Here is a 13,925-nt window from a genome sequence, read left to right on the forward strand (position 1 = left end):
GATTCCCAGTGGCCTTGCTTCATTGAAACTTCTCTCTTCACTACATTAGGACAATTGTCGAATAGTCCTGACCAGAATAACACAGGAAACTCGGTGAAGAGCCCATTCAGTTGTCACAAAGTCATGTAAAGATCTGCTGATCAGTTTTCATATTTTATAACTGTCACCTGAGGTGGTAGCTCGGACTGAAGGGAAGCCGGCAGCAGGACATTGTTTTGAGGAACTAAACGGCGGGATCTTTAAGCGTGGACAGAGTCTGTCTTGCGGACTGTGCTGCAGTAAGAAATACTGTTGCATTTTATATTTGTTGCCTTTATTTCTGTGTTTCTTCTGGCTCAGTTGATAAAATGTGATTGATTATAGACAGAAATCAGATTGTTCATAAATCTCTTTTTTTTTAAGATGAGAGATTTTGCATAGAAGTAACAAGTGTTGAGGGAAGGGGTGGAGTAAGACGTTCCAGATATAAAGATCAAATATTGGAGAGGGGGCGGGGGATTCTTCTTGTTCCATAAATGTTACTGGAGGAGATCTCCCAATAGTGGTGAAATTATTTGTTTAAAATAATTACAAAATTAGCTATGGCGTGTTTCCTGCTGGTACAGACCTCCTGAACATGTACAAAGATGCTTGTGCCAAGAGATAAAATACTCACCAATAAGTTGTGTCCAGTAACCTGTATTTAGGAGTTGAATCAGCTTCCGTCGGAATTAATTTCTCCCATATTTGGCACGTTGTACCAGTTTGTGAAATACTTTCTCCTTAAGAATCCCAGTTTGTGATTAATCAATTGATCTTTCTCCCAGGATGACTATTTGGGTGGCCTTCAATTGGGCATAGTGCATTGTTGAAGGCAGTTTACAATATTTGATTTAGAGACGGCATTAGCTGCCAAGACCTGGTCACCCAACCTAGCCATTGATTTTTTTTGAGGAGCATAGATACATTAGCTAATATACTTATGTCTTTAGTTTAAAGTAATGCAACTCATTCTGACTACACTGAAATAATATAAACCATTGGAACTTAAGCTAGTGCAGAACTGCTGGAAATGGGTAAAGTGAGCATTGTTCTACTGATAAGACAGAGATGTGTTCAAGCTGTGGTGCAAAGTCTAATTGCTGTAAGTAAACACTGCCTGAGATCAGTTAGAGTTTAACTGTTGCGTTGGTGAGGGAATTGTGCAGACTGAAAGATATTTGTAAATGTCTACATGAGGAAAATAACAGCATGAAATTACTGCCTTTTTCACAAACATTTGACATACTGAAGTGTTTGCAATTAGAATCACATTTTTAGCTTATAAGCATACATTTGTGTGTGTCTATGTATTATAGGACAGTAGTTCATCCGTGCCTTTTCTCTTTTCCACAGGGCTCCCAGCCAGGATACCGTTCACAATGTCGCTGTCCGTGCGGCCTGTGCGCCGCATTTTCTTAACTGGAATTACTAGGAGTCAATCTTTTGCTGGAGTCAATTCACCGCAGGACAAAACATTCAGGTTAGTGACTTATCCAAGTCCTTGGAGGCTTAAAGGACCATTTTCCCCACTGAGCCAGAATTGCGACATTTCAATTTTTTAAATATAATGTCGAGAATTGATTAAAAACTTGAGATTTGCAATCCTCTGAAGACTCTGTATGTAAATACACTGTCCCACTATGGTCCTGAGCCAAGGAGGCCAGGAAGATCCCATGTCTGTTCGGAGTTAGCTGATCTCCGCTGGGATGGCAACAGGAGTGGCAAAGTGCCAGGCAGTGCTGCTGCTGATCTCTATCCAATAACCTCTTGGCTTTGAAAGACTTACTCTCTTCCCTTCTATTTCCTGCCCCCACCCCCCGACCCCCCCTCTTCCCCACACAGTAGACCAGACCTGTGAGGAACAGCCATTGTCTGGGCTGAAACCTTGCAGAGTGAAAGAAAGAGAATTGCATTTATAAAGCGCCATTCATGACCTCAGGATGTCCCAAAGTTTTTTTTTTTACAGCCAATAAAATGCAGTACTTTTTTTTGGAAGTGTAGCCACTGTTGTAATGTGGCAGACAATTTGCACATAGGAAGATCCCACAAACAGCAATGAGATATTGACCAGATAATCAGTTTGACAGGACACCGAGAGAACTCCCCTGCTCTTCTTTGAAATAGTTCCGTTTGGTGTTTTATGTCCACTTGGGAGGTCAGTCGGGGCCTCAATTTAATGTCTCATCTGAAAGACGGCACCTCCAACAGTGCAGTATTCCCTCAGTACTGCATTGAGGTGTCAGCTGAATTATGTTCTCAAGTCTCTGGAGCGGACTTGAACCCATAACCTACTGACTCAGAGGCGAGAGTGCTACCATTGAGCCAGTGGCTGTTTGAATGAGGTCCCATAGGGCTTCTGATGCCTGTGGAATTATAAATTAGCATCAGTCACCACTGTCAGGAGGGGTTGGGGAGATGTAGAAACATTTTGCTGTTTTTTTTTGTGCGGTTGGAATTTCTGGTTTCCCTGGATGATTATTTGAGCTGTGTGCTGTAGAAAACCAAAAACACAGTTCAAGTAACTATCCAACAACAACTTGTACAACAACAACTTGTATTTATATAGCGCTTTTAACGTATTAAAATGTCCCAAGTCACACCACAGGAGTGAGACAAACACATAAATCCAGGGTTGCTAGATTGGAGAAGCTTGATCGTCCAAATGTTAATTAGTATTGTAAAGGTAAATTAAGCTATATCTGAACAGACTGTTTTGGCTACCCTGCAGTGGAGAGAAAATGTCGTAACAAGTATGGACTTGTCGGGTTCATCAATTCCGGGAGCAGATCTGCTGATTTACCTGAATGACGCAATGACTGTCGTCTATCCAGCTGTGTTATTTGTTTATTGGCGAAACACTTCAGGCACAATCAGCCTGTCTGGATAGATTAATGAAATGTGGATGGTCATTAACAAAGGTCCAAAAGCAGAAGAGGATATGATTAACCATTAGTGAAAGTGTCATGTCAGAATGAAAATGTAGAGGCTAAACAGGCAGTGAGTTGCATCTCTAAGGCAATCACTGAATTGTACTGGCACTTTCTAGCACAGTGTACTCCTGGAAAGCTAATTTTGACTTGCTACATGGAGAATGCAGTGCAGGAAAGGTTCTTTTTGCATCCACATAAAACCTGCTTTGTGACTTCGAGTTTTTGCAGCAGTCGCTGAGGTCTAATTTTCATTGTGTTGTGAAATGACCTTGGTGGCCCAATAAAAGTAATAAAGTTAACTGCAGTCACCACGTTTAACCCAAGGACCAAGGATGCACTTCCACACGAGGATGTTTTTTCACCATTTTCCTCTCGCCTTGAATGTGTAATAAACACCAAAAATAAGCCCAGATTGAGGGTTTTCCCATCCAGTTGGTGTTATGCCCAAAGTACAATTGTGTTTCTGAAAAGATTGAATATGCTTTGAATCTTTCCATCCTCATTCACTTGTGTTTTCCGGGGAGACATTGGGGCTGAAATTGGTCTTTGGCTAAGCGTGATAAGGGTGCTAGTGAATCGACAGCTCGTTATACATCGTGCCTGATTTTTTTTTCCCTACTAATTACACACCCAGCAAAATGAAACGTGCTGCCGATTTCCTCCTACCCGTTTATTTATCGTCTGTTTCGTGCTTTTGCCGACGACCTATTTCACCCCCATTAACTCTTGCTAGTCTACAATTCCACGGGCACCGTCAGCCTTCTGGTACCTTGGCATTCATCATGCGAGCCTGGACTCTCGGCAGGTTACTCATTTCTAAGGCATTGCAGCCAAGCCCAGAATATTCCTCACTGCCAGCCACATAGAAAGAAGAAAGAAAGGCGTGGATTTATATCGCGCCTTTTATGACCACCGGACATCTTGAAGTACTTTTTGACTGTAGTCGCTGTTGTAATGTAGGAACATACATACTCCCTTTCCATTGAAATCACTATATTATGATCAGGAACCCTAGCAGATACTCTTCTCTTTTGAACTATTACTTGGGTCTAGCTGTGGATTTGAATAAAATTACGGCCTGGAGTTTCCTCCGCATTCGTGCCCAAATATATCCAGAATCTGGGAGTAAACCAATTCCGTGGCTTAAAAGGTTGCAGAATTTTGGATGTAAGTGAGTTAACTACAATTCTCCTTGGTCATTTACTAGTCCATCAAACCTTCCGGCCCTCTGAATCTCCGTCCACAAACTGACTCGAAGAGGAAAAACTTAAAAGAAAGCTGGTCTGGATGTGTTGTTTTTGGTGGATTTTGGGGGGGGGGGGGGGGGCGGGGGTGTTTCATTTGTTGCAGGAAGGTATTTAGAGTGAACACGAATGAATAATTATCCATATCAAAGATTGTATATGTTGAGCAAAACAGTACCTGTACCACAATCGGGAAATAAAAAGGAAGGACTGCAAATGCTGGAAATCTGAAATAAAAACAGAAAATGCTGGAAATATGCAGTAAGTAAGTAATATCTGGAAGAAGAAAAGGCAGGTGGTGATGTTTCAAACATGTGCCCTTCAGCTAACCTGACGACTGAATGATGGACAGGCATTTTAGTAAGTTTGGGGAAATTGAGGCAGATTGGTGAGAATCAGCAGGTATACCAACTGCAGAGAGGGATTTAGTGGCTTAATATCTAGATGCGGCTTAATGTCAGCTGCACTCAAGTGTCCACATCAGTTCTGATGAAGGGCCCAAATTGTCTTTTCTCTCCACAGGTGCTGGCTGTATGTTTCCAACATTTTCTGTTTTTGTTTCTGTACTGAGACATTGTAGTTGTTTTTACTGACATTCCACAGAGTGTCTGGTATTTTCTGTAATTATCTACCTAACAATTTCACAGTTGCGTACCCCTAAGTTTTAATACTGGGCTGTTGGAGAGATAACCAGGAGTTGCCATGATTTTCTTTGAGAAATTTCAAACCCATTGTGATCATTTTGGTGACAAATGTGTTGTTGTTTCTGCTGGCGATAGTGGGTCACAGTTGTGCTGTTGAAAGTTGCTAATTCTTTAATTGACATTGTGAATTCTCATCTAGCAGGAAACTAAAGGTGTTCAGCACCCCAACAACACAACGGAAAACCGTCTCTCGAGCTGGCAAAATGTTCAACATTTCCCATAAATCGCTCCCACCCAAGAACCCTCAGCCTGAACGGCTGGATGAGGTTTATGAAGCTTTGAAAAAGGGCCTAAAGTAAGGAGTTCTCTTGTTCTCTGTGAATGATTGTTGTTGAAAGAATGCGACTGTCACAAGAATTGAAACATTTGCTTATGGGACATTTATAAAAATGAGACTGCTTGGATTTGTAAATTTCATTTCTGATCAGCAAAGATGCCTTTTGTGACCCAGTAGGTAGTTTTTTGTTGTCTCAGTGACCTTATGGAAGGTTGGTGGTCACATTTTGTTTTTTTTCTGAGTGAGTGGTTTGCGTTGCATCCAGCAGATGTGACCAGTAACAGCTGAAGTAATAAACACTGGAGCTTGAAAAACTTTTAAACTCCTTCGCTCATTTTCAGTATATCACATGTGCTAGTTTCCCCACCTCTCCAGGAAAGAGTAGCAGTAATCTTGGTTTCCAATTATTAACCAAGTTACCATGTCAACAAATCCCATCGCCCACCCTTGCTCCTGCAACTTGCTGACAGTTCGTAAACAATCTGAACTACCAATGCAGTTCAGTTGGGACTACAAGTGAAGGTCAGTAAAAATACTGGACTGCAATTTCTTTTAAATTTGAGTACTTTGGTTAACTGTTTAATCAATCAGATCTTCCAACTCACCTGTGTTTTGAGGACAATGCCTTTCTTTTTGAACATTCACCTATTGCTTAGCTTGCTGGAATACTTTGTACCACACAAAATAAATGAAGTGTTTGTGCCAGGACAGCGAAGGGTACGAGTTACTGTCTGTTTCAAGAAAGCCGCGCACACAAATATTTTTTGCTTCGCTCCCTCTCTGCATAAGGAGACCATCTGTAAACAACCCTGCACTGTCAAAGATATTTACTCTCATGTAATCAATGGTTACAAAAATCCAAAAGGCTGACTTCTAAATATCTGTTAAACTTTGGGATTCATCTGGTCAGTATTTACTAAAGCAGTCCTACCTCTTTAATTACAAATTGTAATGTCCAAATAGAATGGCAGCTATTTTGCAGGGTATTTGGATACTATGGCTGGAGGGAAACTGATCTGTCCTATAACATTAGATCGAAGCAGTTTTTATAATGCTAAATACCACAGTTTGAAGTTTTCAAACCCTTTTGTTCCATTCCTGCTCTAACATACATTAGAGCAGGAATGGAAGAAAACGGAGCAGCTAGAGTTTATCCTAATGGATTGTAGTTGACTGAAGAAAAATATTCCAGAAGATTCTTTGTTTATACTTTGCTTTCGCGCCATTTTTAAAATTGCATTCTTGTAAGTTTGGCTCCAATAAGTATTCCACGGCTATGTTTTATAATCAGGTATTTTAATTTTAAATGAATTGTCCAATGCCTGCTCCACCCAAGGCTCGGTTTAATTCCCACTTTCCAGTTGGATCATAGTTGCGTGGTGGTCTTCAGGTGGTTGATCTTTTGAAAGTAACTGAGAAAATCCTACTGTTCTGATTTCTTTGGATATGCCGAACTTATATTTATCACAGACTTCTGCTAATGAAAACACAACTCGAGTGCATTCTGAAATGGGCTTGGATAATCTATTTTCCAAATGAATGTTAGTCAGTATGTAACTTGTGATATTCTTCAGCATGAATTTACATGATGCCATTTGATTTGACATCCTGTTTATTAGGAAGACATCAGTCCCTTTTTTGTTGGATTTGAATCAGTGGAGGAAGCAATTGGTGCAGTAATGACTTGCCCTGAGATTTGTTACGGTATTTAGTAATGAGAAGTTAAACTATATTCACTGAGGTGCTAGTGACAGGATAGAAGTTGGCAGGATGTTCAATTTGGGCACTTATGGCCCTTTCTGTGATGTGTAATGGTAGGACACTCTGGGACTGCAGGCTAAATTGCATTCTGATCCAAGCTGAAACTGATGCAAATCTGTGGAATGCTTTGGAGGTTAAAGGGATTTATTATATAGTGTAGTCCAGTACAAGGGCTTTGAGAAGTTAGTGTAACTTTAACCTACTATATCTGAACCATTTGCACCATTTGTGTTGCATCTCTTGTAAGACTCCAGTAACTTACAGGTCTGGAATATGTGGTCCGCAGCAAAGCGAAGGCGTTTGCTGTTGGCCCCGATGTACTCTCTGCACAAAGATCTGGCAGAATTCTATCAGACGGTGAACAAGGAAGAGTGTAAGCTCTTAAAATTCTAACTTTTTAACAATAGTTAGAGAGAGCAAAAAAAAAATTGGGGTTCTCACATGGGGAAAAGGCAAACCTGAAATAAACATGGACAAACTTTAAAAAAAAAATTAAAAACCTTTTTTTGAAAAGTTTCATAATAAAATTTTTTAATAAAATGGACAAATTTGACACTGTACAAAATTAAAATGAGTTTTCCAAGCCCGTAACTTTTTTTTTTTGCAGTCAGTGCGCTATTGAAACCCATTATTTCTAATCCCTTTAGGTCCAGCTTTTAGTGGGGAATTTAACAGTGCAATTACTGTGGAAGAACTGAAGTTTTTTTTTTAACGAGATTTCACTAATTCCCGTGGAATACTTATTGGACCCAAACTTTAAAAATGACGCAAAAGCAAAGTATAAACAAAGCATCTTTTGGAACATTTTTCTTCAGTCAACTTCAACTTTTATTCCATTAGGATACACTCCAGCTGCTTTTACATTACAGAGCAGGAATGGAACGGGTTTGAAATTCAAGCTGTGGTACTTAGCATATAAAAACTGCTTCGATCTAATCTGTGGGGTGGTGGTGGTGGTGGCACAGTGCAGCCAGTTTCAGAGCTCTCATTGACAGACCGCAACTTTGCAATTTCTGCATGGGCCAAATCCTGAAGTTGCGGTCAGTTTCAAAGGCAGAATGATGGCAAATACTGCCAGTTTGCCATCATCCTGATTGCAAATTCCAGCCCATAGAGAAATAAGACAGGAGCTCAACTGACTCCAAATTCTTTCTTACTCTTCACTCCCCAATCCCAATTGTTCCCTCCTAGATGACCTCCCATTATTGGGATAGAGGTCGATACAGCCTGTGCAGGCTTGCCTCCTCAATGACCTCCCATTACTGGTATAGTGGTCGATATAGCCCATGCCCATCAGTTACTGTTCAGCTGACGTGAGATGTGCTTGTATGGACAGATCTAAGTTGCAGACTGCATTGAACTCAACTCTCGGACTAACTTAATGGTTTACAGACTAATTACATTTTGTAAGAGCGGCATCAGAAAGCAGAGGTTTATATATATACGGTGGAACAAAACTAGTTCTTGTGTTTTCTTTGCTACTAACTGTAAAAGTAATAGTGGGGGAAAGAACACATCGCAAAGATGGTCCACAGTGGCTTTGGAAAAAGTGAAAAGTAATGAGGTATGCTTTTGGAATTCCAGTCTAATACACTAATCCAGCAGTATTTAGTGAAAGTGACATTTGCTGGATTAGTTAGATATTTGATGAACCAAATCAAATTTACAACCTGACGCCAAATGTTGCAAATTAACAAGATATCTGGATGGACCAAGGTTAAATCAGCAAGTGGTGCTCATAAATTCTGTCTGACCTGTAAATTGAGATTGCTTCTGCTCATTTACAACATAAGGAACCATTTCCAAACGCACACTCACTATTACTGAATTATTCAAATGGTATCTGCTGCATTGGTTCTGATGGCTCAAAGGAAGTGTTACTTCTCTTACCCTTACAGTGCATACTTACAAGTTCATCAGCTGGAGCTTGATAACTTAACGGCTCAGCTCAAAGATATGAAACGGAATTCCAGACTGGTAAGGAACATTGCTTAAGTAACACCTGAAATTGTGCAACAGTTGGTAGCTTGACTATGCTGTACTGTAGGACTCAGTAATGATCAGTTAAGGGCCGAGTCCGGTCATTAATGGTATCACAGTACGGAAGTTCCAACCTTTTCTTTGTATTGTCCGATTTTAATATTTAATTATATAGAAAGACGCAGGATCCTTTTGGATTTGATGCCGTTTGTAAATCAGAGTTTTTAATTGCTCTGGCGTACGTAATATGTGTGTCACACTGGGTTGATGAAAGATTTAAACAGGATTATTTCAGTGTAATTTCTTCAGTTATGCTGTAGTTTCTCTGTTAATTTTGAAGCTTGGGATGCAGTAGTAGGCGAGGAGACTCCCAGTACAGGAGGATTGGTTCTTGGTTTTACTTTCAATGCCAGTTGCATGTGTCCCATAAATTAAATCTCCTCATTGTGTAAGGTATAAATATTGGCAATACGTGGTTACTTGACTTTTTAAATTTCCTGTTGTCTTTTAAGATCAGGTGAACAAGTTGCAAACAAGTTGAGAGATTGCGATTTGCCTGACATTTTCATGTTCAAATTAATAGCAAAATGAGAATTGAGACACTCATTTTTTGTTTTCTGATTTCCTTACATCTTGAATTTTGTTTATTTCCACTTTTGGATGTCATATTTAGTTATATAAGCGCACATTGTAACTCTTGTTTCTTTTTGGTTTCAGGGATTTCTATATGACCTTGACAAGGTAAAAATGTTCAGTATTACTCCACAATCTAACTTGAGTTGACATAGAGAACTAAACACTTTGGATTATTCCAAATAACCTTGATGATTTGATATAGGCCAAGATAGCAGCTTATAGAATATGTGTATATTGTTCCTAAAATCGTATAAATGACCTGCATGAGCAGTTCTGTGATTTTCAGATTGTATTATCTTTGTTCTCCACCCCCTTAACCCAGTCACCTGGTTGCACATAGTCCATTTGTTATTGTAGCCCAGACCGCCTACTGTGTGACTGAGTATGAATTCGCAATAGTATCCAAAAACTCAAGTTGGGGGGGGGGGGGGGGCGGAGATTCTTGATAATTAACTAAAGCTACCATGAATTCAGTGAAGGAAGCCATCTAATTTTTGCTGTTGATAACCAGCCTTATCCTGTTCCATTGTCAGTGCTGCTCTCTAATTGGGCTGTGCGAAATGCCGAACTTGTACAAGCCTTAACTGGGCTTTCTTGTTTGCCGTCTTTTTCCCACCCCTCTGAGGCAGACTTTCTATCAGAATATTCCCACCTTTCCCACCCAGCAGAGGTCTGGAATTGGTTTCTATAATTGTGTTGCAAATCTGCATCTCTGTGAAAAGCTTCTTATATTTAATGATCTGGCTGTAACTCTGTCTCTGAGCACTGAGGCTTTATGAGTAAATTACATGCACTTGTGTACTGGAAAATATGAATAAAACATTGGACTGATTTAAACATAAAGGCATTTCAGATTTGTTTAATGTGCTTTCAGTAAAAAGACTTATGATTAACTTTTTTTCTCTCACTTTTGCCTCCTCCTCCCCAACAGCAAATCAAGTCAATTGAACGGTTTATTCGCAGACTGGAGTTTCATGTTAGTAAGGTAAGAAACTACACAGTTGTGTAATATCTAGCAGTGACATTTCTGAATTTCCATCATACTGTGTTTTGCACCAAAGTAAAACCAGTACTTGAGGGCTTTTCTTTGAGTAAAGGGTTACAATGCAAGTTCTGGCTGGCGATTTTGGATCATTTACTAAGTTTTTCATGTGATTTTGATATGGCTATAAACAACCTTATATTTTAATCGACATTCCAGATGTTGGCTAGTGGAGGGACATCCCAAATAGTCATCCCAAGTCGTCTTGTACTGTTTTTGCAATGTATATGTTTTGATTTGTGTTTTTATAAAGTTTTCACCTTTGAAACTGTTGTTACGGCGCCTTGCTGTACATCAAAGAATCTATGATGTGGCTACAGATGGCCGCCTGAGTCTCCGTGTTCGCCACAGGTCCTCACATCATGTCTGTTTAAAATAAAGTTATAGACTGTCGGGCCTCGTTGCAACTTGTTGCTGTGGTGATATATTGATATTTGTACCATTTATGCTCATCTGGATGGGGGGTACATTTAAAACAAAACTGCTCCTTTAACCTTCTGTTGATGTTTATGATGGTATCTGTTATCTTCCCATCTTTGTATGCTGGTAGATCTTGTTTCCAGATCGTCTGTGATCATAGCAATGTGTCTGCAGGTGAACAATGTGACCGTTGCTAATGGGGAAATTTATACATGTTGAATTATGCTGTTCTACAAATATAAATTGTAAAGCTCATAGTTCATCGTACAGCAGTGATGCCTCTGGTTACATTTAGTGTATAGTGCTACTGCCCTGGACGGGAAGGTAAATAAGGTCTGCGACAATGCACAACATTTCAAAAGGTGGTTTTCTCTGCTGCAGCAGAGCCACTGAATCAATGAGCACCATGACGTAGGATGTGGTAAAAAATAGGAGCTGGCGTTCAGTGTCTGTTTGTTGGGTGGGGTGGGGTCGGGTGGAGAACACTTTTTTGGGGCAGCCATTGGCTACAATATGATAGAAATTTGAGTGGCATTATAACGTTCTGCTATTAATATCGCTGACAAAATGTATGAACATTTTTGTAGGAAACATTTTTTTAAAGATAACTTCCTGACAGTGGGTGATTCAGTGGACCATAAACTGCCTTTTCCCCTTTGGGACCTGGGTTTAAATTTCCTCCCTCTTGTGGGTATATGGGTGCTATGTAAGGTGAGTTCAGGCAGTCTCAATCCAAGTTCTGCTGACTATAAGCCCGCAGCACAAAACTTACCCTAGATGTGATATTTTGAAGCTGGGGTCTGTACCAATCGGTAGGACGCCTCGAGCAAAGCTGTGGGGCCAGGAAGGCCTTACTTGAGGCTCTAAGTATTGTAATAAGTGGTTTTTATTTTAGGGACCCTTGCTCCCAGCGCTGAGTTTGTCCATATAAAATTGTAATTCTGGGACCTGGCCTGCTCATTTAGGCATCTTAAAGGGTGATTATTCTATGGATCACAATGTTTTCACAGTTTAAATTATATTTTGTTTTCAGGAGTTTGCTGAACAGTCTGCCATTTTTGGGGTTTATTTGGAATATTTTTCTGCCAGTACTTTGCTTCGTTATTCTTGGTTACTATAGCCAGTTAGATAGTACGATGCAAAACGGGGAGGATAAGGATCTTTGAGGGTTCCAAAGCATTGCCTGATTAAGACAAGGAACATGAGATAACAAATGTACATATAAGCTGAGGCATTGGTGCACACCTGTCACGACCCTGGGACCTGTGACCTATCTGGACATGTCAAAGGAAACTGTCTTTGCTGCAGCCGCTTCACAAAACAGACTGTGATGGAGATGTGCCACCTGCTGTAGGATGACCTATAGACAATATCTAGAACAGGGACAGCTCTTCCTATCGAAGTGAAGGTTGCCACAACATTAAATTTTCATACTACTGGATGGCAAAATATCTCTTGCAGTTTTGCTTTTATTGCCTTCATCTCCAAAAGTGGTCACTGTCCTTTTGGTCTCTATTTGGATACGCCGTTGTAAACAAGGATATCTGCTGCCTATCTGGATTTTACATGTTTACCCCTCTCTTCTTCCCTCCCTATCACCCACCCCTCATTCCCCTCGTGTGTACTCTGGATAAACTTTTTGTGTCATTCGTCTTTCAAAATTGTGGGAATGGATCTTGTGATATATTCACAGAGCACAAGCACACACAGCTTCCTACATGGCAAGCAGCTCTCTCGGAAGCCTCCGGAATCTGCCTGGTTCTGTTTATTATTAACTCTGCAGTTGCAGTACACAATACGTCCACATGTGGCGCTACAAACATTACAAGCTTACAGACATTACACTTCTCCCTCCTTAATGAAGAAGTTATTATAACAAACATCATACATAACTTTCATGTTTATACATAACACAGGATATAAACTACTTTTTTTCCCATATTTACAAATTAAACTTTACCACTTGTTTTCTGTTTCGAAGAGGATACCTTCGCTCTCGAACAGAACCTTCCAAACATTGTGTCGAATCTAAACTCATTCGAGGCTCATCCTGAGGAAGGTTTTCCTCCATGGAATTTCCTTGATTTTCATTTGAACTCACTCTAACTTCAGGCTCTTTGTTTTCCTGATTCGGACTCAGACTTTCATTCTGATTCTCTCCTGAATTTGTTTCCAGTACATTGGATTTAGGATTTGCTACTGGTGTATCAAAACTATCTGATGAGTCAGAAATAATTGAATCATTCCCAACTTCAACTCCTTCCATGTCGGTAAGTAAAATATGATCAATATGAACAAACCTAACCTGTCCATTATCAAACATCTTTACCAAATATGTGCAATGACCACATATCTTCACCATTCTTCTTGGTAACCACTTTAACCATTTATGGTGATGGTTCTTCACTATCACCTTCTGGTTTAATTTCACATTTCTCTCTTTTACTCTACCTCTATCATGATTCTCTTTCTGTCTTAATTGTGTCTCTTCTACGGACTGTGCCAAATTTGGTTTTAACAACGAGAATCTGGTTCGTGGCTGTCGTTTGAGTAACAACTCTGCTGGTGTTCTACCAGTAGTTGTATGAGGAGTATTACGATATGTAATCAAAAAATTAGCCAATTTGTGATCCAATGACAACTGTCGTTTCCTTGTATTTGTTTTATGAGGGCATGTTTTACAGCTTTACAATTTGTACAGTGTGTTCTGCTTGATTGCCATTCGAAGTGGGTTGAGGTGTTTCCAATGTAGAAAATAACAGCAAGTAAAACATTGGACATTTTACGAAAATTATTTTCTTCATTTGGCCTCCCTGAAGAAATTGTTTCAGATAATGGACCACAATTTCGTTCAGAAGAATTTGCACAATTCACGAGCAAAAATAGTGTGAAACATACCAAGGTTTCATG

The 13,925-nt window shown here is 39.9% G+C and overlaps 1 protein-coding gene across 1 annotated transcript; it reads left to right on the forward strand.

The window, feature by feature from the left end:
• Window positions 1-1,374: 1,374 nt before the first annotated feature.
• On the forward strand, window positions 1,375-10,538 carry LOC139247599 (rho family-interacting cell polarization regulator 2-like; the record flags this gene model as incomplete). The annotated part of the gene is made up of 5 exons (XM_070871677.1): window positions 1,375-1,501; window positions 5,039-5,194; window positions 8,836-8,914; window positions 9,635-9,658; window positions 10,485-10,538. Coding segments are annotated over 5 exons (440 nt in total), but the record flags the coding sequence as incomplete, so codon positions are not given.
• Between the last annotated feature and the right edge of the window lie 3,387 nt (window positions 10,539-13,925).

Source organism: Pristiophorus japonicus, unplaced genomic scaffold (assembly GCF_044704955.1).
Source record: "Pristiophorus japonicus isolate sPriJap1 unplaced genomic scaffold, sPriJap1.hap1 HAP1_SCAFFOLD_2737, whole genome shotgun sequence".
NCBI lineage: Eukaryota > Metazoa > Chordata > Chondrichthyes > Pristiophoridae > Pristiophorus > Pristiophorus japonicus.